Here is a 27,371-nt window from a genome sequence, read left to right as displayed (position 1 = left end):
TTTCCTCTGGGTCTCCAAAAGATGTCCTGGCTGGTACAGCCTGGGCACTGGGCCTGCACTGAGGGCCTCAGGGGGAAATGGAGGAACCAAGCACTTGCTAGGCAGGCTTTGGACCTGGGACAAAACCCAGCTCCAAGCTTAATTAAAAAGAGTGCTTAATCCCTCCCCCAACAAATGCAGATCTCCCACAAAGGAGAACGGGAACACCAGTGGCCAGGAAGACCCGAAGCCTTACAAACAAGCACCTCGGGCTGAGCAGGGCAGCTCCTCTATGATCTAATACAATGACTATTGTCAAAGAGGGCTGTTTTTCCATGTTTTTGTATCCTTTTCTTCACATTTTCTTTTGCCACCTAATTTCATGCATCAGAGGTCAAAAGACAAAAGGTCAGGCTTGGTTTAGAGGCAGCAAACTCCCCACCACCAGGAACGTGTGTCCAAAGGAGTGCTTTGAGGCACCGCCTGCCGACACTGGCAGGTTTCTATCCCTGCCTAATTCTCTTTTGTCACTTCATGGGGTACAGGAGTCTATGTGCAAATTGCATGAGACATGAGACACCAACTGTAATACCAAACTAGGAAAAAAACTGCCCCCCTTTCAGTTCACCAAGCTGGTTCTATCTCATACCTTATTTTTCAGAATTTGTACCTAACAAGAAGCCCATCTTTGAGTTCCCTATCTGCCTATGCACAAAAGAAGCCCCTCATATATTATATATATATATTATAACTATAATATATATAAACATATGCTGTTAATACAAAATCTGGATATATATTCCTTAATTTTTTTCTGGGAGAATTTATACAGATGTCGCCAGAAAATTATCAACACTTGTCCTAAAAATTGCTTTCATTGAAATTTTAGCAGCATTTTAGTATAAATAATTTAGTATGATACTTTCCATATGAATAGTTTGTCCTAGACCTCCAATCTTTTCAACGCTCCACTTTGGATTCTTCACTACTAATAGTGGATTGTTAGTTTCCTTGTGTGATGTGTAGACACTTTTGTAAATACCAAGAATAAAGCATCATGATTTGCCATTAGAAATATTTTCATGATTAAAGGGGAAACAACTTTCTCATTCTATTCTATGTTCATAAGCTCCTCATACCAACTTGATATGCCAAATGACTTTCATCTGCCTGAAAATAAATTAGGGGACATCTTTAATTTTTCTTATTGCTGACAATTTTTTAGTTGGCATTCAGTGTTGAAGGTTTAGCTCCCACCTCAAATACAAAGTAAAAGAGAATATAAGCACTTTGGGGAAGTGTCTCTGGAGGTTGCTAGACACTGGACTGGCTATCCTGCTCACTTCAAAGGCCCTTTGGACCTAAGCCTAGCTCCTTTCCCCCATCTTATTCTGGGTTGAGTCCTGGAGGAAGCTGCCAACAAATAACTGGTCAATTTGTTAAAAACAGGTAATCAGCAGCAAATCTGAAAGAATTCTAGAGCACACAGTTTTATTTCAGGCATGCTCTCAAATCCAGACTTTTTATCCTGCCATCTGCTTTCTTCTCCATACAACATCCCCTCAAAAGAAATAATAAAAATCAGTCCAAAACCTGCCACAAGACTGAAGTACTCACTTGGCAATTTGCAAGGTCACCCTACAGGCTCCAGGGAAAACACCCGACTCTTGCTGTGATCCTCTGTCACAGCTCTGAAGTTATTACAGAAAAATGGAGAATGAAGCAAGCGAGAACATTAAAGGGCCTACTTACAGGGGCTCTTCACCTCCATTTAACATTCTGATCTGTGTCCAAAAACTGTAAGAATCGTTTAACCCGTGCACGCACTCAAAATCGCTTGTGAAGTAGGCTCCTTTATGTTCCTGTACTTCATGGAATTAAATTATATCACATTAAAATGTTATTAGTTTAAAACATATTAAATAAATGCAAGTCCGGGTTGGCGCATGAATATTTAAAGTTCACATTACATTACACGGAGAAATAGCAGGAGAAAAAGGGGGTGGGGAAAGCTAACAGTTCACCGTATAAATATTGGTAGAAGTAAAACATCCTACATATAAATTTTCTTTGGCAAAATATGATTTTATTACTTACAAATCATGGTATTGTTAAATTTAAAAGGATATATAGGAAGAAATAAACTGATTTACGCTGTTTTCTATCTTAAATAATCAGAGTGCCAGTAATCCTTTCAGTACCCCATTTTGGGTTCTTAGGTAATACTAGTGGGTTGCTGGGACGTGTTGGCAAAATTTAAATGCAACTGACTCCCTGTTTTCCATATTCATATAATTGTGAATTGTAATCACAGGATAGTGAATTTTATCTCAGAATTCTCCAAGAGTTGCCCTCAAATCGCGTCCCTGTACACAGCATTCACTTGACCTCTGCCATATGTACCTGTGCGCTGGAAACCAGTCGTGGAACTGAACTGAGTCGATTTCAGTTGAAATGAACCCATTAAAATAACCAGAGTCTGCGCTGTTTGAGGCTTCTCTCAATAACACTTCTAATTAAAGACAGACAGACAGTAAAGTAAAGCAAGAATAGCAATAACCCACCATGAGCCTCAGATTCTCTAAAGACAGCCCCAATCGGGTTTTCTAGCACCACGCCAGTGTTTCTGGGTGGCGAGTCGCTAGCACATGGTGTCCCAGCGAACCAGCAGCCAGAGTTCGAAGCCCTTTTTGTGCAGAGTACCCCAGTGCCAGTAGAAATGGGTGCTTCAACCCAGACTATTCTTCAGCCTTTTTACACCGCGGGCACCGCTGGAAAACCTGCGTCGGCGGCAGGCCTGCGCTGCGCGTTTTTTGCGCTCTCCGGCCGGGGAGTTAGTTGCCAGTGTAGAGGCGCCCCCATTCACCCGGGCGCCGCCCCTGGGCAAGCCCCAAGCTTAGGCCGTACGGAACCTACTCGTCGGGATTTAGCGTCCACTCTCAATCCTGACACCATCCAGACCCAGCAAACGCAGCGGGGCGGGGCTGGGCATCGGCGGCGCCTTCTGCGGAAGGTGCGGTGCCACGTGCGCGCTGCACGGACCCCGAATCCCGCGAGTTCCGCAGTGGCCTCAGCCGCTCCCAGAACTGGGCCCCCAGCTTTAGGGCGGGGCCTCTTCCTAGCTTCTGGGCTGGTTGTCGATTCCCACCCGCCCTCAGGGTAGGCTCCAGCCCAGAGCCACAGGGCCGGAGTCGTTCCCCGCGGCTGCTCCCAGGGCTCGCGCAGAGAGAGGCCCATCGGCGGACCGCGGTGGGCCAACCTTTCCTGGATTCCGGGCTACGGGTCTCGGGGTGGCGCAGGGCCGAAATCGAGCCTCAGTCTTGCCTCTACAAACCCTGGAGTCTTGGGTGTTTCCTGGCCGCAGAGCAGAGCCTAGACTCCTAGCCTCCCGACGCCGGCCTCCCAGTCCCCGGCATGCAGCGTCTCAGCTGGAGGGAAGCTCGCTGTGTGCCTAGGCCAACCTCTTCTGCGACTCTTTCCCTGTCACTCTCTGTTCTCGGTTTCTGCTTTCTCCCTTTAACGGAATGCCGGTGCGCGCGGGGGCCTTGGAGGACTCTGCGCACCAACCCCTTTCCTGGGTCTCCAATCTACCTTTCCGCACAGCCTTGTCTCTCCCTCTCCAAATTTCTTTCTCTATAGATTCTGCCCGCACTTCCTCGCCGGTTTCGCCAGTAGATAGATCTCTCTGCCTCTCTGAATGTGCCTCTCCTTTTTTTCCCCGGTGTAGCATTAAACAAACCCAGGTGTATCGAGGTTGAAGAAGTTCCGGCGACGTGGAAAGAAAAACAAAAAACAAAAAATACCCTTATTCTGTCCTTGGGACATTTCCGGTCACTACAGTTTGGCTTCCCCTTGAGATGATGCCAGCGCTGATTCTGCCACGCAGGCCGCTGCTACCGAGGCGCGGGCTCTCTCGCTCTCTAGCTGAGTATGCATATGTTTGAGTCCTGGATTTGTGTGTCGATGGTGAACTGGGGCAAGTTCTCCAAACCGAAAGCTGAGCGGAGTGGGGTTTTTAGGATTTAGGGCTACGGGCAAGTGAGATTGGGGATTTTTCGGGGGCCCAGATGCCGATGTGCGCCTAGAGTCGGAGCGTCCGTAGCCCCTTGTCCAGTATCTCTAGGGCCGCAGCGTCAATTCCGGGTCCCCCGAAGAGACTCGCCACCTTCTCCGCGGCAGGGAGCGGCTTTCGGTCCAATGCCGCGAGAGTCCCGGAGGTTCGAAGCAGGCTGGCCAGGCACAAGGGGAGGTCGATCCACAACCGTTAGGGTGGGCAAGGGGATGGCGATTGGGCTTGGGTACCCCAAGTTGGGGGGGGCTGTGAATTATTCTGGGCACTGGTGCCACACGACCGGCGGGGTTACGAGTGAGGGCGGGCGCCCCCTCGGGAACGCACATTTGTTTCGCGTTGGTCTGGAGTGCTCAGAGTACAACGCGGTGGTGCCGGGGTCAGGTATTTCCGAGCACCACGAATCCAAGGCTCTTGGTGCTTGGCCTAATCCTCTGCCCTTCCTGGATGAGGACAGGCATCAAGTGACCAGTGTCCCCCCGCCCCAATCCAATACCCCCCACAAAGCTAAACACACACGCAACACTCACCAAAGCATCCCACAAACACAAAAACTGAAGCCAACACACGAAAACATAAGCCAAAACCTTCATTAAACGCACTGCACATAAAAACAAAATCAAAATCGAAGAAAACGAAACATACAAACACGAAATTCACCTAACGCAGAATACACAAACGACACCCACTAGCACAAAATCAAAAAAATATCAAAACACCGCGCAGATCGAACAGCCTTTCAAACGACACACAATGACAGCCTACAAGGACAAAGTACAATACGCACACAAAAATCAAAACACAAGACAGAAAACAAAATCCACCCCAAAGACCAAGATTCACAGAGCAAAACCCACTAAAATGAAATCCACGAAAAACCAACACGCAAAACACCAGCAACAAAAGACTCTCAGATAATGAAAAGAAAACAAACAAAACCAAAACAAACCTTATAAATAGAAAAACAACAACAACCCAAACAACTCCCGTGCCCAGCCCAGGGTGAGATGTCAATTCCGGGAGGGCTTTAGATCTCTAGGCGCAGAAGGCCGCTCCTCCCTGGCTCAGCCTCCCGGCGCGGGCTAGGCGGGAGGGCGGGAAGCAGGGCCTGGGCCCGGTTGCCGAGGGAGAGTCCAGCGCTCGGAGGTGCCCAAAAATCTAGTCTCTGGGGCAGCGACCCGTACCCGTAGGCTGCAGGAAGAGGCGGCGCAGGGGGACTGCGCAGACTACTTGGGGGGATGGGGTTGGGGGAGGGGGCCGCCGGGGAATCCACCGCCACGTTTCCGATTGTGGCGAAATCGGCTCAGTGGATAAGTGATGTCCGGTTCCCGAGCCCCCCGCCCCCCTTTTCTCGAGCTCCGGGCTCTTCCCCCTAGGTTGCGGCCCATCCTCGTGACCACCCCCTCCAAAAAACAAACAACACTCTCTGAGGACGACTCACTTTTGGAAACTGCATTGTCCGGAGGGCCAAGGGTCCTCCTGCGGATCTCTCCCCCGCCCGCAGAGAACCTTGCCCCTGCGACCACCCCGCAGCGGGGCCCCACGGGCTTCCAGTGGCCAAGCCAAGCAGCTGGACTCGGGACTTGGGACTAGAAAGGGGAGGGAAGTCTTGAGCCCGAGCCGAAGAGAGCGGGCTGAACGTGCTAAACCTCTGCCCGGTCTCTCGGGCTGATGTGCCCTCTGAAATCAAGTCTTGGGGCTCCGGGACACCGCAACGGCTCGGGGCTGGAGGGCGAGGGGATTCCACTTATGGGCCGGGGTAAGGTGTCCGGAACTCCCGACAACCCTCAGGACCTCCTGAGTTGGTTCTGCTCAGCGCCGGTTCTCCCAAGAGGAGGCCCGGATTTTATCTCCAACATTTCACAGCTTACCGTCTGTGCTCCCGTCCAGGATGGGACAGGGTGTGTACTGGGGTGTTTTGGGGGTTCTGGCTCTGCCCTAGACCCAGCAATAGTATTACAGCTGCAGATTGGGTGGGGATGAAGTGGCTTGAGAACTGGGGGGCAGGCGCCGCCCTAGGGGTGACTCTGAGGAAACTGGAACGCCTCTCTATGCCTGGCAACATTGCTTGCCTCTAAAGCCCTTCCAAATTGCACCTGCTTGGGAGAGTGGCTAACTTCTTAAAGAACAAAAACGTGGCCTGAACCCTCTTACGTGGCGGGGTTTGCAGCTAAAGGGGTCACCGGCCTCGCGCACCGAACAGAGGGCCACGACACCCAGCCTCAGAGATTTGTAGAAGTTGCGGCCGCGAGGCCAGGGCTCCCGACTCGCCTATGGTCGGCCTCTTGCCGTTAGAGTGCAGGCTAGCTCCCGGCTCTGTTGAAGCCTTCCTTCCCTCCCCCACCAACCCCCTATAAAAGTCCAGGGCGGCACGGCGGCTGTACTGCTGCTCTCCCGGCCTCCTGCACTGCTCCGGCCCGACCCGGCCCGCCCCGTCCGGCCCGCTGAGCAGGCAGGGCCGAAGAGCGCGGACACCCTTTCCCAGTTCGGGGCCTGCAGTGCGGGGCGGCACGCTGGGGGCGCGGCGTGTCTGGGGACATCTTGTGATGTTGGCGAGAACAGGACATGATCTCACATGGCGAGAAGCTCTTTAGTTCCTTAATCATTTCACGGTGCCTTCGGACGCTTTTTTTTTCCACCTAAAACGTTTAGTTTCAGCTCAGTGATCAGCTACCCCAGCTCGGCGGGGGAGCGGAAGGCTTGAATTATTCCGACCTGTGAGCGGCCCCTGACACCAAAAAAAAAAAAAAAAAAGCACAAAAAAGTGGAAACTTTTTTTCCCTGTCCATTACATCAAGTTCTGAAAAATCAAAATGGATTTAGAGAAAAATTACCCGACTCCTCGGACCGGCAGGACAGGTAGGACCGCGATACGCGCTCTAGGCTTGCTAACTCAAGAGACCCAGCGGGGCGCTGGTCCTCAAACACTTCGGCCCTGGGGGAGGGGGTGCGCCTCATTTTCGCAAGGATTTTGACTGCGTGTCTGTCTGAGGCATGTTTCTCTTCAACAATCTGTTCACACACTTCTGATTCAGTTCAAGTGTTTGTGAGTTTGCGTGTGTTTTTCTCTGTTTCTGAATTTTCATGTGGATGTTTATCTGGGGGTCTGAAAGTTTGGGTCTGTGTGTTTACATAGGGGCTCAGAATGTGCCTGAGTGACAATGACAATTTGTGTGTCCCTTTATATATATATGCTTATGTACATATATATGTATGTAGAGGAAGTGTGTGTGTTGAAGAATCTATGTGCATGTGTGTGTGTATTTATATTCATGAATGTTAGTATTTGCTTATAAGTTGCTGTTTTTGGGTACTGTTCTTTTGAGTATCCAAAATGTATGTCTATGCGTGGCTATATATGTGTAAAATTTTAATGAGTGTCTGTACATCTACTCCTTTAAGGGTCTGTGTTCACCTGTCACAATTCAAGTGATTCTGGAAGTGAGAATAAGATGGTTACACTGACCCCTCCATTTTTGGATGTCAGCTGCTGTTCACTGGGCATATACCAGTGTATACAAAAGTGCCTGCCTCTAGACACAAAGATAGGTCTGGAACTGTGCCATCAGTCAGGCTCAGGTTCCGTTCTGTTGCGAGAACAGGAGTAGAGGTGTGCAGCCATTCAATGTGTGGTATACACTGCTTCACTCTTTAGGTACTATTGAGCCTACCATTTATACAAAAGGGTCTTCTGTTGCAGGCACAACCCTGGCAGGGGAGAGGAGGCAGCCTACCTCGCCCACCTATAAGCTAGTTGTGACTTTTCTAGGGATCCCCAGTCTGCCTTAACTCTTACCTAGATGAGCCTCTGACACTGGGGTGTGTGTGTGCGCGCGCATGCCCGCGCGCACGCATATGCTCAAGTTTTATCTTGTGGGTGCCAGGAAGAGAGTGAAAGTAGGTGGACCTGTGTGTCTAACTGGGGCATCCAGCTCTGAACCTGTATACGCACAGGCAGGCCTTTCTAGCACAGAGCCTGGTGTGCCTCCCACAGTTCCAGGCAGTGGGTAGCGGTGGGTGTTTATGTCGGAGAGGAGGTGGCAGGCTGCAGGAAGCTTCTGTCTGCCCTGAGGTAAAAGCCAGGTATGAGTGCCTCTTTCACTCATTAGGCCAAAAGTGCTAACCCCCATCCAAACACACTTCTGGCCCTGACAGAACTCCATTCCCCATATCCCTGTGCTTCTGCGAGTCCCTACCTCCACCTTCCCTAAGTACGGGTCAAAAAGGAGGGAGGTGGGGGGTGAACTTGTATCTGGAAACCCGGGACAATTCCCTAGGCTCATATGTGTTTCCAAAATCATGACTGAAGAGAAGTGAGGGCAGAAATCTAAGAGGCAGGGAAATGAAGAAGGTTCCCCAGGGTGATGGCACAGGAAAGGGAACCTGGAAACCCCCTTTGCTCCACCCCCACTCTCCCCACTACTCCCTTAGTAGGTGAGACTCCAGAAGCATCTGCACTGGGGACTAGGGGGTGTGCATGCGTTGGGAGTGGGTCAAAAGCCTGAGAGGGTGCTCGAGAGGGTCTTCGTGGCTGGCCTGGCTGCCTCTCTAGACAAGCTGTCTACAAAGACTGTAATTCATGGCGGTCGATGGGCTCTTTGATTAGTTCAATCGCCTGAATAATTGTTTAATCAATAAAGCATTTCCTTCCTCTTCAAGACAGGCCTGGGTGGGGCTGGGGACCGCAGGCCTGGCCAGTTTAAAAATCTGGAGAGCCACGCCCCTCTTCACCTTTCTGTTGGATGAGGGCCCTACCTGGGAAAGGATGATATCTCAGGTAACACTACACTTGCGCCTGTCTGTTCCAGCCCGCAACACGGCTGGGGAATAAAAGAGAGCTGAGAAACTGCCCAGGTTGAGGGTGTCCAAGTCTAGTTTGGGGATTTTTGCTTGGGTGTCTCCTCCTCCCAACTCCAAGGCTTTTTATGGGTCCCTTGATGACCCTTTACATCCTTCAGAACTGTATTCCATGTCTTCACTTAACCTCACTTTCCCCATCTGAATGATGGGGAAGGCATATCTGGTCTTCTAGCTTAAGTCCAAGATCTGGTGAGATCCTACCTGAACAAGGAGCCACTTAGGCATATTCTTGTCTAGCCTCTTCCTTGTGGTACCAAAAAAGGGAAAACTGAGGTCCAGAAAGGGGCAGGGACTTATTTGAGATCACACAGAAGGAAGTATGGAAGGAGTAGGACTGGAAGGTAATTCTTCCGCCCTTAAACCTCTTATTCTTGCTTGAAAAGGCAATAGAGCCCCACGTGCCCCCCACCCCCCCATGGAGAAAAATGACAGTTAGGCAAGTTAGCTGAGGTGGGGGTTAAGGAGTCCCAAAGCCAGGGAGAGCAGGGTAGGCTGAACACTGCATTCATGGACCTTGGCATCAATTCCCCTAGTTCTGGAATGAGCCTGGTGGGATTAATACCCTCTACCCATGGATCTTCATCTTTCAGAACTTTGAAAGGTCTCATCTCAGGGATTCTTTTCAGACACACGAGGAAGCTGAGCTCTAAGAAAAGCAGGAAGCACCTTTGGGATAAATAAAGGTAGTCCCAGAGTTCTTGGCCTTTGAGGTGTGGTGGTAATAACAAAACCTGATAGAGGCACTTTACAGTTTTTGAAAAATATGGTTAAATTCTCCCCTTTTCCTCCCACTTCAACCATTCTTACAAACAGACTTGGGCCAAGCAGAGTAGACCTCTGATTCAGGAGAAAGGAATCATGCAGGAAATGGCTCTGACCCGAATTGCTGTGTAACTTAGCGTCAGTTGCTTTCTCTCTTTGATGCTTTTAAAATGAGGATTAGAAGGGACCCACCAAGTTAGGATAGCATTGCTCAGGCATCTCTAGCTTTCAGGAATTGAGCAACCAATCTGAGCTCTGTAGGCCTCGCTTTACCCAAAGCAGGAACAGGGAGATGGGCTGGACTTGGGCTGCAGGAGTCAATCTTAGGCCCAGTGAGTGCTATAGCAGCCCCAACCCACAGGCACAGCTGGGTGCAGGAGGGGCAGGCCCAGGAGAAAGCAGAAGAGAGGCCGGGAGGAAGCGTGTCCCGGGTACAGTCAGGTTTGTGTATGGAGACTGAGGTGGATGTTCCTCTGAAGGTGGCTTCTCAAACATTTTTCTGAATGGGCTTTCTTTCAATAGCAAAACTTTCAAAGGCGATTCGATTTACACAAATTAAATTTCTTTCTGGAAGTTTTCCTTTCCCAGTCTCCTGCCTCCTTCCCTTAGTATAGGGCCTGGCCCTAAGTCGTGCCTGGGGAATGAAACCACAAGGCTGTTGCATACAGCAACGCCCTACCGCATTCAGCACAGCAGCTTGGAGACCAGCTCCCTGATAACTTGTGTCTCCTAGACCCAGACTTGTGAGCTGGGAAAGCTTTTGGAGGCAGGACTAAGGAGCGGTGCTGGGCTGGTCAAGGAATTGCTGTATTATCCCAGGATAGTCAAGTAACTTTTCTGGGCCACCATTTGGTGGACTATAAGGCTGGTTTAGGTGGCCAGGATATCTGATGGTGCCTCTTGGTGTTAGAAGATCGGGGAGGCCAGCCCACTCAGGCAGCTGTGAATAATCTCCTATCCGGAGGTACACGCCCTCCCCGCTGTGCACCGCAAGGTGGAAAGTGGGCTGCTGTTGCAGCCCAGGTTAGGTTGCCCAACACCGCCCAGAAGCCCAAAAGCCTTCTGTGCAAAATGGAAATCTGACCCATTCCTGTTTGAGTAATATATTAATATGTGGTTCTATTCAACCCTGGCAGTGCTTTGGGGGGAGATTCGGTCCAAGCTGCACTGGTATCAGAAGGAAAACCAGGTTGTATTGACATATCCTATCTGGGTTCCCTTCTCCTCCACCCCACGCCCCCACCAAAATAAAAACAACAACAACTCTCCATATGCCAAGAGTGGCTCTGGAGAAACCCTTCTGAGAAAGAGGTTTCTGGTTCACAGCCTTTCCTCTATCCCGGACATGCTATGTGATCTTGGACAAGTAGCCTCTTGTCTTGGCTTCAGGTTTCATATCTATGAAATGGGGAAGACATAGCCTCATGGCCCTTTGAGCTGTAAGACTTTAGAATCTGAGTTTCTAGGCCTGAACTAGAGTAGAACTGGAGGTGGATGTGTCTCTGACTGCTTCCCCTCAGGGAGTTCCCATACTCCCGCCTCTCCGGTGGGAGGGCAGAACTGCCGTTTTGAATTCTTAGTCCACTTTTGATCCATCAAGCGCCACCGGGTGGAGTGAACGGGGGAACTCTAACTCAATCCTGGTTCCTCTGCGTAGTTTCGATCTTCCAGCTCCTAGGCGAGGAGGGTGTGGTGGAAGATCAGGACAGGCAGGGTTCCAGACAAAGAAGAGATAATGTTGCCCCACCCCAGTGCCTACAGCAGCCTCCTGGGCCCCCAGAGGATTTCCTGGGTCTGTTTTCTGCAGCTGTGCCCTGGAGGGGTTGGGGACAGTGTCACTGCTGGAAACTTATCTACCCTTCAGGAGCAGCTGGATCTGGGACAGGAACAGAAGGTGGTTCCGAGGGCTGATCTGGTTCTGAGTGTGAGAAATTGGACAGAGGTAGAAAGAAGGGTAACTGAAGTAAAGAATGTCCTGGGAGTCCTCCCAGGGTCAACTGGTGCTCTGTCTTCCTTACAAGTCCAGATCCAGAGCAGACATCTCAGAGCCCTTGTTTCGGTGGATTTTTGTGTAATATTAGAAGATCATCACTTGTGAATTTGAAATAGTGGGCCTTGGATCAAATCCCACGAACTGTTGGGCAAGGGGAGTCTTCAGTCACTCTTCCTGTCCTGGGTGCCAGCAAACGTAGGCACGCACAGAACTGTTGCCGCCCGGGCGCAGAATGGCTATCACATGCTTCCATTTCAAAGTCCAGTTCCTTTGCCTGGGGTCCCAGGGCCTCACACTCCTGGGAAACTGATTCTTGCTGGTCAAAAACCTTGCCTTTCTGGACCAAAAAAAGGTCTGCTAGAAATCCACCCATTTTTGTCTTAAAAACGACAAGCACTTCCCCTGGAAAGGAAAAGTCGGGTTTTCTCCACAACTGAAAGCTACAGCGTTAATAACACGCTTAGCGCGCCTCTGCATGGCCCTTGCAGACTGAATACGCCTATTCGCCCACACAACCGCTTCAGAGACTCTCATTAGCACTGGACGGGACAGGGTTTATTCAGGTCTTGCTGCGGAGGCAGACTTGCCCGTGCAGACAGAAGTCTTCAGCTGGGCGCATCATTAGCCCCCAAAGCATCTGGCAGCTGCTGTCTGAGGCTGGAAAGAGGGACTCGGGGCTCAGTGCTTGGACAACCTTGTCCAAAGCCTCAGATGGACACCCCCCACCCCCCCGCAAAGGAGCATCCTGGTTACTAACTTTAAAGGATTGTGAGATGTTCCCCCAACCTCATGTCTCTGTCTATGGTTAGCTCAGAATTGAGAGTTCTTTAGTTAGAGCAGGGGAGGAGGGTAGACGAAGAGGTAGCAGCGGCAGCTTAGTTGGCGCTTGATAAAATTATGAAATATTTCCACTGGGAGGAGAGCCTTCCATAAAAACTAGGTAGGACAACTCTCCTATTTTACAGACGAGCAAACTGAGGTCAGAACGGAGCAGATGTGCACAAGCTTCGTTTCCATTGCAAGTCTGATGGTGCTTAGATTGAAAGTTGGATCTTTACTGAGCTCCTTGTTTTCCTCCAACATCCGTTGTGTGTGTGTGTGTGTGTGTGTGTGCGCACACGCGTGTTTTCTGGAGACTCTTTCCCCATCCACACTCCCCACCCGCCATCCTCGCCTAGGCTGCCCTCAATCCGTCGAGGCATTTTAGGGTCCCAATGCTGCGGCTGGGAGGTCAGGCTCCCGCCGGATCTGCGGCGGGACTCTCCTGGCGCTGTGTGGATCCCCGTCCCCTTCCCCCAATTTGCACTCCGCTAGGCCTTCGCCCCGCGCGTTTGTCAATGAACGTGGCGCCGCCGCCTGGGCCCCGCCCTCCATTCTCTCCCATTGCCCAGGTATCAGCTAATCAGGCGGAGCCCGCCGGTTGCTCAGCCAATAGGGTGGTGTTTCGGTTCAGAGCCGGCTGCCACTGCTCTGATTGGTTTGATGAAGCGTGATTGGCAGGTTAGCCTCCGCCCCGCCCCCGCCCGGAGGGAGGCTGAGCCCCGGGCGGCGCTGTCCACACGCAGCGGGTCCTGAAAGCGGCTCCGGGGCGGCGCGGTGGCGCACTCTGCGCGCCGAGCAGGCGGAGGGCTAGCGCCGAAGGCGGCGGTGGTGGTAGCTGCGCTGGCAGTCAAAGCCGACAGAGGCTGCATCTCAGCACCGGCAGTCCCGGTGGCTTTGGTCTAGGGGACCTTTCGGTCTCTTCTCTGTCTCTCGCTCTACGCCTGGGGTAGGCGCGGCGGCCGTCCCGGAAGAGGCAACTGAAAGACATTCGAACCAGACCACCCCCCACCCCCACCCCCAAGAGAAAGCGGCGGAAGCTCGAAGAGTTGGTGGGTGCGAGACAAATACTCCGACGAGGAGGAGACTGTCGCTGTTGTCCCCATTCGTGGTCCCGGCGATGAGGGAGCAGCGGGTCCCGCGGGAACTTTGAAAGCGTTGGGTCCCAGGGTGTGAGGGCTGCAGGCTCCCGGGGACTCCGGAGTCTTGGCCCCAACGTCAGTGGCGTAAGCGTCTCAGAACCCGCCCGGACCCCAGCGCCGCCAGAGAGGAAGTTCTTTGCAACTTCGTCCGAGACGTCGGAGAGCCGAGAGGAAAGAAGCTGAAGCGGCACGTCCGAGCCCAGAACTCAACGCAGCAGAGAGAGAGAGGATCCGGTGGAGACAGAGGGATCGAAGAGAGACTCCAGAGGCAGCGAAGCCGCGGAACCAGCCTGGCCGCCCGCGGGCCTCGCTGCCCACCGAGTGAAGTCAAGGGCTGTGTGTCCCACAGGCCTCCTTAGAGCCGCTCCTTCCGGCGGCCGGGCGGGGGGGGCTCCAGGCGGTCCCGGAGGCGGGCCCCTGAACTATGCCCCCGAAGCTGCGGGTGCCTTAGCCGTAGCTACCCCGGGCCGGGTGCGGAGCCGCCGCCTGAGCCAGCCCGGGAGGGAAGCCACCGGGAGTTGGGTGCACAGCTCCGGGCCGGACTGCACTAGTGCCGTTTCCCGCCTCTAGGCGCAGCTCTCGGCGATCTCCAGCAGAGCGGCTCTGAGAGAGGCCCCGAGGCTCAGCAGTGTTTTCTGAACCCAGCTCGCACAGTTCCCGGCCTGGCGGCGCGGCTCCGTAGCCTCGCTGGGCAGCCCCTTGGCGCCGGGAGGCGGCAGCGTGGGCCGGCCTGCAGTCTGGAGCGCCCCGATGGAAATACACTGTAAGCACGACCCGTTTGCATCCATGCATAGTAAGTAGGCGGCGAGCTCGCTTCTCTCACTCTCCCGCCGGGATGGGGTTGGTGGTTCCAGACCGCGGGGCAGGTACTAAGGATGGGAGGACCCAGGACTTCTGAGGCAGCGCTGTCAAGTTTGCAAAGTGCAGGGCTCCCAGGCAGGGGATGTGGAGCAAAGCGCCTGGTCGACCCGGCCAGGAGCACCTGGCACCGGGAATCCCGCCTCCAGCAACCGGTAGTGTACGCAGCCAGCTGCATCTTTTCCGGGGCTCTGGGAACAACATCGCAGTGTGCCGGGAAAATCGGGACTCAGACCTGGAGAGAGCTTTGGGCCGGGCCAGTTGGAGAGCATGAAGTTGTAGGGAGAGGTCAGTCTGAGTCTCAGCGCCCCACACCCTAAACCCGATGGCGCCTTTTTCACCCATAGGGCTGATAAAGACTGGGGCTTGGAGGGAAAGTGGGGCCCCAGCAGTGCCTCTGGGCTTGTATGTCTGGAGGAAGAGGTTGCGAGCTAAGCGAGAACACCAGGTCCAGAGCTCCAAAGGCATTCTGGAGTTGAGGAGTGGGATTTGAAAAATCAACGAAGTAGCAGACCCTGAGCTGAGCTTCTGCTTAGAAGCCTCCAGTTCATACAGAGACCCTTAAAGACACTATCAAGTCCTTCTGTGCAGGACGCTTGCCTCATGATGGCTTCTCCCTTAAAAACAAAAAACAAAACGAAATAGAAGAAGAAGCCAATTAGTCACCATTCAGGAGCCCTCGTCTTCTGAAAGACACCGCGTATGTAGGAGACGGGGAAGGGTCATTCTGGGCGCAGGCGAGGCCAGCCGACTGCCTGACCCGTCGGGATCTGCAGTTCACCCATTAGCACAGCCTCCTGTGAGATGAGCGCTCCTCTCACGGTGAGTTAAAGCCGGATTAGATTCGGAGATTTCGAGGAAATTCCAAGTGGAACGAATCGTATTTTCCTTCAGAGCTGCTGCGGAGCTGGGAGCAAGGCGCCAGGCTTCAGCAGCATTCAGCCGGGTGCCCAGCTCCGGCCCCCACGGGCCGCAGGTCAGGGAGTTGCTTCCGCGCCGGGAGCCTTCAGACAGCGCAGGATCCTGCTTACCTAGCCTTAGGTCTCCTATTTAACAAAGGCAGCCGAGACCCGGCTGGAGAGAAGGCGAGTTTCCCCGGGTGAAGATGTCCGTTCCTGCCCCGGAGGCCGAATGGCCTGGTAGGCAGCGAAATGCTGATCTAGGCTGTGGGGACTGGCTGCGGGCAAGTCAGTTTCTCTTTGTGTCCAATTTCTCGAGTCCGAGGTCATCCACCAAAGCCGTGGGGAGATTTTCGAAGAGAAGCCGCTAGCTCGGATCCCAGCCTGAATGACTCCTCACCGTTCGGGGCCTATGCCAAAACGGTTTCCAGTCCGTGGTGACCTCAGCGCCCCCAGCAGCCGTCTCCTGTACAGACTTAGCCGGGCTCTGGGGAAGCTCTGATCTCACAGACTGAGCCAGAAAAGCAAAGGAGTTTCTGTCAATACTCTGAGAGGTGACCATGCCCTTAGCTCGGTCAAGGAGCGATTTGAGGACGAAATGGGGAGGGCTGCTCTTGCGCTTCTATCCTTGCCTGTGGGAATCCACTCTCACCTTCTGCACAGAGCCTGGCTGCCCAGAGGTTGTGCCCAGGCGCTCGGACAGATAGCATCAAGACCTGGTGGTCTCAAGGCCGTGCATGGGGGTGAAGAAGGTAGCCTCTTCCAGGTGTGGGTTAGCCAACCACTAATGCCCCTCTCTGTCCCTCCTCCTCAGGGCTCTCATCTGCCCATTCCTTCGGAAGTGCTCCCTCCTCCCATTTTCAATTTTCCCTGCAGCACGGTGGGGGCTGGGCCCCAGCCAGCCTAGCTTCCAGAGCTGTCTTCTCTGGAAGTGCCCTTGGTCCTGATATCCAAAGCTATTTGTTTCCATAATATAGGCTCCACTTTGAAGCCCCAGTTTTTTTTAGCTTGAGTGGGGGGGGGGGGGTGCGTAGTAGATCCTGAGAGGTTGCCCGGTAAGTAGGGGCTCAGACCTACTTGTCTTTCTTCCTGGCTCTGGTCAGTTTCTTGCCACCCCAACTCCTATCCCCTCTCGCCCACTGAAGCTGGGTGGCTTCTGTGGATAGCTGGTATAGGGGGAGGGGCAGGCACTGCCAGGGTGTGGGCTTCTAAGTTTTTTTGTCCCCACCCCCAGCTATGGTTACCAGTTACAAAGCACTTTTATAGCCAGTCTCCTAACCAACTGTCTTCTAAACCTTCAGCTACATCCATTTTACAGAGAACGATACTGAGGTCAGAGAGACAAAAGGACTGACAGGAAATTCCCAGGGACGGTGCTGGAGGCAGTCTTTTGAGGATTCACGAAAGGGGAAGAGAGGGACTCAGATTCCAGAGAGTAGGCAGTGGCCACTTGGATGGCTACATATAAGTGCAAGGCACTGTCTGTCTAATTTAACTATGTCTGTATCCATGGCCCTACTGCCCATGTGTGCCAGCACTTATCAGTTCGAGAGTCAGTAAGATTTCATTTCTGCCCTTCCCTGTGTTCCTGTTTGCATGTTTGTGTGTACCCTTAATCATCCTTTCTGATACTAATAGGAGGAATTTCAATGACCCTGTGGATCCTGGAGTTCAATCTACCATTGAGTCAGCACAGACCCTTTCCCCAAGACCCTAGGCCCAGACATGGTCATTGTGGGTGTGGACAGGGGGGACCCTGGTGGGTAGCATGTTCTTATCAGGGCCTGAGGAGCATCTGTGGAGGCCAGCTCCTTCCAGACCAGAGCCATGAAAGTCCCAAGGGCATCTGGTATTCATCCCTTCCCCCCTGCCCTCCCCTCCTCCAACCCCTGCTCTATGTGCCCTGTAGGGGCGGGGCTGTGATTCTCTTGTATCCGGGCGTCAGTTTCCTGGTCTTTGCCTTGATTTATTGCATCTGTCTCTGTGTCAGTCGGTGTCTTTCTGAAAATTCTACTCGATCCTGAAAAGTGTAGCTGAGTCTGTGTCTCCCCCCAGCACCTCCCACATGATGAACCCTCACTGTACTCCATAATCCAGTCTGTTGGAAGTAGAGGCTGGGACTTGGCTTCTCTGAGGAAGTGCAGGGTGGGAGCCGGGGTCCCAGAAAACAAAGGTCCCCCCTACGCAGATGTCCCTTTTTCTTCCAAATACCGACTTGTTGGGCTACCTCCATTCTTCTTTTCTCTCATCTTGCCTCCCACTGTATACACTACCTTCACCTTCCCCCCACCCCCTTTTTGCCCCATTCTGGCCAATCCATCCCTTTTTCTCCCTCTCCTCATTTCTAACCTGAGCTTCCCTTCCAGGCACTCTCCTTGCTGTCTCATCTCATTGAGTCTCTGCTCTTTGTACACTTGCCCTCACACCACTTTTTCTGGTTTCTTTCTCCATCCTCTTGCCTCCCTTCTCTTGGGTTTGGTTTTGATTCTTTCCAATCTTGGGGTAAGTAAGAGACATTGCCTACTCAGATGACACTTTTAATTTACCAACCCACCCCCCTTGAGTTGTTCTCTCAGTGGCAGAGAGGACCAAGAGTTTTTGGGAGCCTTTCCAGGAAGCTGAGGGATGCAGGGGATCTCCAGGTCATCCTGGGTCTAGTGTCAGCTGTGGATACGAGGATCAGGCTCTACAAGAGCATTGGTAGCCTGGCCTTTGTGGTCAAGACTAGAGGGTGTGGGGACTTGCTATCACCTAGAGTGTCTCACCCTTGGGTTTTTCCCCATAATACAAATGGTCTCCAAAGATCAAAAATGTCCTGCAGGACTGTTTTTGGAATTTAAATCATCCAAAGATTGCTACCGTGTTTTGGGCAGAAAATTTAAATTGCCAGTAGTATAGGGAACAAGCCATTGCAGATGGCCCCAGTGCCTGGACTAATAGATTGTCTCAAAAGTGTGCTAGGTGCTTTTAGCTTTCTTTTTGTCCTCTCGGTTTTTAATTTACTTGCCTCTTAAATCCAGCCTGTTATTGAAAGATCCATACAACCCTTTTTTATTAGGTGCTCCCAACCCCAGAACAAAGCTTTCTTAAGACCCTTGACCAAGGGTGGCTGTAGTCTTTCTGTTTTAGGTGAACTATGCAGTTGTGTTCCTAACTGTAAAATTCTGTTCAGGATGGTTTCCCTTTTTCTTATGTCTGGAGTGTTTTAGAACAATCTAAACTGATTAAAGCTCATTTTGAAAATCAGAGAGAAATTCAGCTTAGAACTCGAATTAAGTACTGTTATCTATAAAAAAAATTTTTCCCCCATGAAATCAGCCTGAGTTTGAAAATTTGGGGAAATATTCAGTTTGGACTCTGATGAGAAAATTCAGTGAACAGCTTTGGCAGTTTTTAGGAAATAGGTTATGTTATGGGTAGTTTTCTCCTCTATTTCAGATATTGTTCATGAACCTGGATAGTAGTTCAGTGCTGGGGAATAGCTGAGATGAGGTGGCTATTTTATGTTTTAGAGTTAGAGTATATTTGTGCGTGCGTGCGTGCGTGCGTGTGTGTGTGTGTGTGTGTGTGTGTGTGTGTGCGACCTCTACGATGCCCTGGCTTCCCTGGTACAACCCAGTCCCTGCAAAGTCCCAGGTTAGGAGAAGATTTCCTCTTCCTTGGTCTCTGAGCTGTCAGCAGCATTGGAAAGTCTTGGACTTGGCTTCTGGCTTTTGACAGTCCTCAGTGATGTCAGTGGCTGATTAACAGCTACAAGGTCGATGATGTTGCTACACTGGATCACTCTGTGTTTACTGGTTTGGCTTTTAATTTACTTGCATCTCTGTTTCCATCCAGATGAACCTTGATGTTTTTACGAGAATGGAGCTTATTGGGTGGAGGAGATACTTTCCCAGACTCTTACTTAAAGTCCATCCCAGAACCCTTGTACAACCTGGGACTCAGAAGCCTCCTCCGGCTTCTTTATTTTCCTTAAACCAACATAAAGCTGCTTGCCAATTGCAAAACACTCCAAAAATTCCAGGGAAACTTCTTTATAACAAATTCTGATGCAGTAGAGTGAAATGTGATCCTTTGACCTATTTTTTTTATGTGCTTTGAGAGGGTACAGTGGTCAAGTCTGCATGTCAGCCTCACTTTTTAAATTTTTTTTGCCATCTTGATTGAGGTATGAGCCTCACCTTCTTAAAGAAAGGATTTTTATCAAGGCAATGGTTTGGTTTTGTCTCGGCAATCTGCAAAACTATTAAAAAAAATTTTTTTTTCAATCCTTAGCTCTTGAATCAGATTGCTGATTTAAAAAACGTTCCCCTGTCCCCAAGATCTAGGTTTATTAAAGTAATCCTTTTCACTTTTGGAGATATCTGTTAAAAGGGAAAGAGTTTCATTTTTAAAAAATCTCTTTACATTTTATGTATTTTTAAATGTATTTTCTCCCTAGGATCTATCTTAGACCTCAGCATCGTGTATATAATAAGTTCTGTCCCAAGTACAGATTGAGGTCTTCATATATTCCATTGTTTAAAAAAAATTGCAAAGAAAATGCTAGCAACTAAACGAAACACAGTATGAGGATGCTTACCATCAATAGCCCAACTGACTGGCTGAAGAAGGACAAAGGCTAAGGTTAATTTCAAAAAGCAATCTGAGGTATTCATGTAGCCTGTGCGATCAGACCCCAGGCTCAAGATAGCCAGCCCGCTGCCATTTCTGATCAGAGGGACTGTGGGTCCTCAAAGCGGCACTTCTTTTCCTTCGTGACTGGTTCTAACCACCCTTTCCCTTGCCTTTTATTTCTGATCTGTTTCAGGACATGGAGGAGTGAATCAGCTTGGGGGGGTTTTTGTGAATGGACGGCCACTCCCGGATGTAGTCCGCCAAAGGATAGTGGAACTTGCTCATCAAGGCGTCAGGCCCTGTGACATCTCCAGGCAGCTTCGAGTCAGCCATGGTTGTGTCAGCAAAATTCTTGGCAGGTAAAGGCAGGAGCTTCAGGCTTCCCTTGATTTTTCAAATAATAACCTAAAACACGACCCGGCAGCTGTCCAATGTGGCAGTGTCATAGTGAGAATCCTGGTGGCGCTTCTTCCACATGCACAGTACTTTGGACTTTGCAGAGCCCTTCTGAGGCCATTCAATTCAAAGTAACCCCAGGAAGCCTTTGTTGCAGAATGGGATGTCTCAGTTAGAAGGGGTAACATGTTTTCTGAAAGCCTGCTGAATTATTCCTAAGAATCCAGGAATAAGAGGTTCTTGGGAATTCCCCTATCTATATTTGGTGCCTGAGCAGGGCTGAGTGGAAAATCCACAAGTTATAAAATCACATAACCAGACTTCAATGTTTCATTTTAATGTTTTCAAAAAGCACATTCCATTTTTAAAAGTCAGCTGTCATTTTCAGTTCTGGGTTATCATCTAGCTTATTATTTTGGGCTGCAGAGTTTTCCTTCTATATGTTTTGTTTCCTTCATAGTGACAGGCATCCTAAATATATATGAAATTAGAAAGAAAACAAACAAACAAACACCAACTCTCAAATTAGACAGTTGAAAGTTGCCACTTGACCCTGCAATTTGCTGCAAGAAAAATACCAACAATGCCAATTCTCCCAGAGGGCTCTGTAGCCTCTTAATGTGCCTGTTTATTTTCTTGGGTGAGATGGTCCAAGAAAGCTTGTTTTGATATGAGGAGACAAATTGTAGAGGGCAAAATGAGTGACTCAGATGCTTCCAGCCAATCAGCACTCAGGCTGGGAAGAGGCCTTAAGAATTCTGAGACCGTCTGCATCTCGCTGCACCCCCAAACCAAAGTCTGTATGTTTCCAGGCAAGTGAAGTTGTTATAGGTCTCCCCTGGCAGTCAGGAACATTCTTGGGTTTAGCTGTCAGTACTCTTTCAGGATTTCTCTTGCAGGTCAGAAAACAGCCTTTGGCCTGTAGCTTGTGTTACAGTTTGAGAACAGATGGCTGAGTGGAAAATAAATATTTTGAAGCATGTCAGTGCCATTGTGACTTTCTGCTTACTCTTTCCCACCTGCTGGAATTTAAGACATTCTCTCGGATGGAGGGAATAACAGTTTTTAAACTTGAGAAGACTTGCTGGAGGCCAAGAGAAGTTTCAGGGCCAGGGGTCTGGCAGCACCTTTAGAGACCATATCCCCCTGTTTATTCCTCATGCTCCCAACTATACCAGTTTATCCCAGCCGTGGAGGCTGTGCACATGGTATTCTTGTTAGAAAGTGATTTTAGGTAACAGGATGAGAATGAAAATGGAAAGAAAAAAAAAAAAACTAGTGGAGAGGGAGATAGAGAAAAGAGAAAGAAAAGAAACAGAAAAGAAATGGATTAATTCAAAAAGAGAAACAAAGAGAAATAAAGACAAGATAGGAAGAGAAAGGAGAACGGTATCTCAGATCATTTCAGCATCAGACTTGGAGGGCCGAGGGATCTTCGATGTCTTCCTGGGAAGCCTTCTCATTGTACGGAGGTGGAGAGAGAGAGAAAGGAGGCCCTTCCTTTGTTTTTGCTGAGATGTCTTTGCTGAGCCGACATTTGGCTTGCTATTTGGAATCTTCTCAGAGCAAAATGCTGAGCCCTTCTCAGAGGGGACCTCCAGATGCCGGGTCCCCATGTTCTCGTGCCCAGGAGCCCTCCACATCTTCCTTGGGGGACTCGACCCTCCCAGGCCGAGCCGGCAGCCTCCCGCGGCCCAGAATAGATTTGTCACTAGGTAGAGTGGCACTCGGAAGTTATGCGTCGCTCCGGTGCCTGGCCGTTTAAGTTGTCAACAATAAATTGGAATTTCATAGCTCATTATTTTCATAACTAAGAACCACAGTGGACAAAATGTCACTCTAATTAGAACTGCCTTTTAAGAAACAAGTTCAGCCCTAAAACAGTGTGACTGGGAATTTCTGAACTGGGCTTGTTCCATCCACTGATTTTTTAAAAATTTTTCAGTCACTGAAGAATTTGATGGGCGCACAAGGGGTGACAGATTGTAGAGAGCGTGTGGTGTGTGGTGGCCGTGGTTTTCAGAGGCTGCGTGGCGAGGCAGGCAGGGTCCCTGGGGCAGTCCAAGTCATCTCAGGAAGGTGGCGGTCTGCCAGGAGCGTGGCATTCAGTCCACAGAGCTCAAGGCTCCGGAGGGGCTCAAGAGGGAGAGCCCAGTGGCATGTGAGACCCATTTAAATCCATCCAGAAAGCTGGGCTGTTGTCTTCTTTCACTGAAGCCTGGCTGGGAGGTTCATGCCATTTGGAACTGGGTGGTATGTTACATAGTAATAAACACTCAGAGGATTTTAATCCACAACACATGCTCTTTCTGTTTTGCAAAGCTTTTCCTTAACCACTCTGCATTTCTGTCTTCATGACAGCACTGCAAACATCCTCCCCTTATTATACAAATGGGATAACTGAGGTCCAGAGAGGCTAAGTGAGTTGATCCGGGTCACACTGCAAATTAGTATCAGAGCCACTGACTGGCATCTACACCTCTATACTCTCAAACTAATGCTCCTTGCACCAAACCACACTGTGGGTTAGTGGCTATTGTTCATCTTGTCGTGTATAAGTCCTGCTTGGCTGTTTTGCTGAGGTGAAAGGGTGGTTATTGAGATGAAAGGGTGGTCAGAATCCTCACTTGACACAGTTGCCAGCTGGGGCTTTCTGGAGTGTCAGGGCTGTCTTCTAAGTGCCTGGACTATGTGTCAGACAAAAGGAAGACAGAGACCTCCTGTGTCAGGACCATAGACTGGTATGGTTGGCAGTGCTCAAATGGGATGGAGAGAGAGTCCTGGGCACTGCCACCCCCAGCCATGCAAGCGGGGCGCATACTGGGGGTGGTGAGGGCTTCATCCTGCCACCCTCTCAGAGTTTCTGCGTGAATTTTGCAGTCCCACTGGGCTAACATATTTTGAGCTCAGGGTGTTCTATTTGTCTGAACCCCCATCCCAAGACGGTGTCTGTCCTAACAGACCCTCTGCGACTATTGATTGAGTGAATAAGTGACAAGATGCACATGAAAATGCCTGGTAAACAGTAGAGCTGTCTGTAATTTCAAGGGATCTTTATTATTAGTACTAGTGTCAATTAATTTTTATAACTAAAGCAGCAGCTTGTTCTAGGGGGAAGAGCACTGGATTCAGAGTCAGGTTTGAAAGCCTGGGACTGTTTCTAAGTTCCAAAAGGGGGTTAGACAAGGATTTAATCTTCTGATCATCGGTTTTCCCTTTGATTACATAAAATCTTGCTGGCCTCTCAGGACTGGTGTGAGAATCAAGATAATTCGAGGAAGACTGTAAACTCTAAGGCACTGCGCCTAAATAATGAGATGCTGTGTTATAGTAACAGATCATTTTCTGTTATAAAATTAAAAGGATCTGCTGAATCTGCCAAGATTGCTGTGTGCTTTGATTTAGATACTTTTCAGACTTCTGGCAAAAAAAGTATTTTCTGGGATATTTCTAAAAACCTGTTTGTGACTAATAGCAGACTTTTAGCAATTACAGAAAGAGGGAGCACAGATTGAGTTTTGCTTTATGGTCCACAAATTAGTTCATGACAGTCTTCTCAATGAAAAATAAAACTTGTGCATCCGTATCACTGTTTCCAAATTGTTTCTTCTGTTTCTAGAATATTCAGTAACTTGGCCCTAACCAGTCTTAGCCAAGCTGTGAATTTCAGCATCTCTTTCAATGTAACCAGTCATTGTCCTGTGTTATCTTTCCTACCCATCATAGACCCACCTTTGCTTACCTATTGTAAACTCTTGCTAGATTTAAATGTTTTCAGTTATCTCTAAAATGTTTTTTATTAAAAATATTTTTTTCCGACTACAAGATAATCTCCTTTTCAAGAGGAAGTCAAAAATTCCTCTGTAAATGTTGAGAGAGACATCCAGTGAAGGCTCAGATTCAGAAAAGGAATCAAGTAATTTTTTTCCCCTGAAATGATCTTTCATGGCACTCTTCTCCCTGGTTTCGGTTTTACTGTAAAACCCTGACATCCTATTTGCGTTAACGAGGAAGAGCTGATAGCATGGAAATTGTCCTTAGAAACAGCGATTTACCTCAGAGGAGGTCCGTGGAAGAGCTGCAGTGATTTGTGGTTGGTTGGTGTTTTTTTTTTGGATTGCTTGCGTTTTGACTTATGTGTAACTCATATTGCCAGTTAATTCTGGAATCTGACATTCTTTTAAATTTTATGCCAGGGTTATTGTTTTTCTCTTATGGAAAAAGAAGTTAAGCAGGTGAATCTGCTAAGGAATGGGAGAGCTGACGAAAGAAAGGCACAAAGCAACTTTCTGGGGAAATTTTAGCTCAGAAAGCTGGGCCACAGTCCTGGTTTGGCCCTGGGTCTTGGGTCACCCTGGGCAAGCCATGTAACCTCTATGGGTCTGTTTTCTGTCTGTAGATGGAGACCTGTTTGTGTAATCATGCACACATTCAGTCATTCAAAACTGAATGTTGTACTTTAGAAATTAAAAATTATGTGTTTTAGAAGTGTTGTGGGGATCAAATGGGAAAACCAACTGGAAAGTTTTCCATGAACTATCAAATGGTAGATAAATGTGACAATTAATTAATTAATTAAGGCTGAGCATTCTGACTAGCGCTATCCAATGGAACTGTAATGTAAGCCATGTAGGATGTTTTAAGTTTTCTAGTAGTACATTAGAAAAGGAAAAAGTAACAGGTACAATTACTTTTAATTGTATACTTTATTTAAGCCAGTATATTAAAAAGATGATCATTTCAACATATAACCAATGGAAAACACATTACTGAGATTTTGACTTTATTTTTGTACTAATTTTTGAAAACCTGATATGTATTTGATGCTTAGAGCAGATGTCAATTCAAACAGATCACCTTCCAAACGTTCAAAAGCCACGTGCACGTCTAGTGGCTACATACCAGACAGCACAGATCTGGGCATTTCCTGGACAGAGCAGTCCATTATTTTGTTACCAGTGTTCATTTTTCTGGTTTCTCATGGCTAAGCTCCTTTCTCCTTGGGTCGTAGGTATTATGAGACAGGGAGCATCAAGCCTGGGGTAATTGGAGGATCCAAACCAAAGGTCGCCACACCCAAAGTGGTGGAAAAAATCGCTGAGTATAAACGCCAAAATCCCACCATGTTTGCCTGGGAGATCAGGGACCGGCTGCTGGCAGAAAGGGTGTGTGACAATGACACAGTGCCCAGCGTCAGTTCCATCAACAGGTGAGTGGCTGGTGCCTTTGGGACGCTGAGGCTCTGGGTGGGGTGGGAATGCTGGTGGGTATGCACATGCCTTTCCTGAAGATCTGGTCTCTCCTTTCACCAAGTCCCCATAGGCATTATCAGTCAGGAGGGATGTGCCCAGGGCTGGATGGGTCTCTCTATCACTCTTCTCTCCAAAGTAGGCAGAAGTCCTAAGCCCGGGGAGAGGAGGCTATGCCAGCTCCCGGCTGCTGCAAATTTTTCTGACTCCAGTGTCATTTCCATTACTCCCTCCACTACCTGTCTCTGCGTGTGGAGCACTCAACAACGAATTGTTCTGTTAGGTCTTCACAAACGTCGCTTCCTTGCAAGCCAGTCCCCAAGGTTAGCACTGGCCCACCTCAGAGCTTCCCAGGAGGAAAATCTTTGCCTCCAGTTTGGGCAGAGGTTGAGACACTGAGTGTGGGGAGCAGAGCCTGGACTTGCAGTTGGGAGATTTCAGCTCCTTTCAGATTTGTCAGGCGTGCCACAAACTCATGTGACCTTGACAAGGCTCTTCCTCTCTCTGAGAGCCCAGGATCTGGTGGTACTGATACGGGTCTGTGATTTCCAAGAGTGACATCCAGGATGCCAAGATGCTGTGCAGTTAGGGGGTTGCCTTCTCCTCAGTTGCCCTGAATCTCACCCTCGGACAGAAAGAACCAGAGCGATACCTTAAGTACCAGGCAGAGGATCTTCTTGGGAGGGCTTTCTTTTATCCAGTCTGGTCCAGAATACATCCAACGGAGCTTTCAGAACTGAACTCCTGAAAGAATGTTTTCTATTGTAGCAGTTGTGGTCTCAACTCCACTGAAACCCCGTAGAGTCAAGGATATAGTTGTGAGATGACAGAAATGATGGTTCTCTAAACCCCACAAAGAAAAGCGAAGCCAGCAGACTGAAAACCTGAACAGTTCCCATTTCTCCAAGGTCATGCCCTGCTCTTGTTAGTGCAGAGCCTGCCTGGGCACAGGGGACCCCTGCAGCAAAACGAGGTGGTCAAACCAGACTGTTTCTAAGATCCTCTCTGGTCCTGACAGTTGTTGCTTCCATGATGACTCAAATGCACAGAATCACCATGTGAGTGTTCATGTTGGTATTTAGAGTCCTGCTGTCTCATACACCATTAGCCTGATTTTTTCTCTCAGCAAATCTTTACTTTGGCTCTGACATCCCACAAGGTACCACGAAGAGTGAGGGGAATCAGACATATGATCTATCCCTTCGTTTCTGTTCTAGAGGGGCTCCTTGTCCAGGGAGGGCTTCTAGCTTTCACTGAGGGGTCTGGACAGCCCGACAATAGGCACAAAATTGCTGGAAAGGTAGCAATTATTGTGGTGGGTTTGCCGTGCCATACGGTGCTAAGTCACTTCAGTCACTGTCCAACATTTTGGGACCCTGTGGATGGACTGTGGCCTGCCAGGATCCTCTGTCCTTGGGATTCTCCAGACAAGAATACTGGAGTAGGTTTTTAGGGGGCTTGTGGGGGAATAACTCCAGTTCTTTCTGGAGGGGGTCTGTATGCTTTTAGAGTCCCCTACTTCCAGCTCTTTGAAAGGCTTCCATGACACAAGGCAACGTGACTTTCCCCCCTTACCTGTGTCTCCAAAACCTTTAATGTGGAGAGAGGCATGAGGTGCTCAGAGCAGTGAAGGAGCAGAGCAGTTTCCATAAAACTGGTGGACCCAGAGACTTTTCAATCTAGTTTACACAGGTGGTTTCAAAGATAATTCAGGTGGCCCGTGGAGGT

The 27,371-nt window shown here is 49.7% G+C and overlaps 1 protein-coding gene across 1 annotated transcript in view; it reads left to right on the top strand.

The window, feature by feature from the left end:
- Window positions 1-14,374: 14,374 nt before the first annotated feature.
- The window catches only part of PAX5 (paired box 5), a 171,787-nt gene continuing 158,790 nt past the window's right edge, over window positions 14,375-27,371 (top strand). The window contains exons 1-3 of the mRNA XM_068973780.1: window positions 14,375-14,417; window positions 20,192-20,357; window positions 25,406-25,603. Coding sequence (XP_068829881.1) covers window positions 14,375-14,417; window positions 20,192-20,357; window positions 25,406-25,603 — 407 coding nt within the window. The remainder of the gene's footprint in view (window positions 14,418-20,191; window positions 20,358-25,405; window positions 25,604-27,371) is intronic.

This window comes from Capricornis sumatraensis, chromosome 6, assembly GCF_032405125.1.
Source record: "Capricornis sumatraensis isolate serow.1 chromosome 6, serow.2, whole genome shotgun sequence".
Lineage (NCBI taxonomy): Eukaryota > Metazoa > Chordata > Mammalia > Artiodactyla > Bovidae > Capricornis > Capricornis sumatraensis.
Note: the sequence above shows the minus strand (reverse complement) of the source record. Positions and strands in the feature narration are given on the sequence as shown.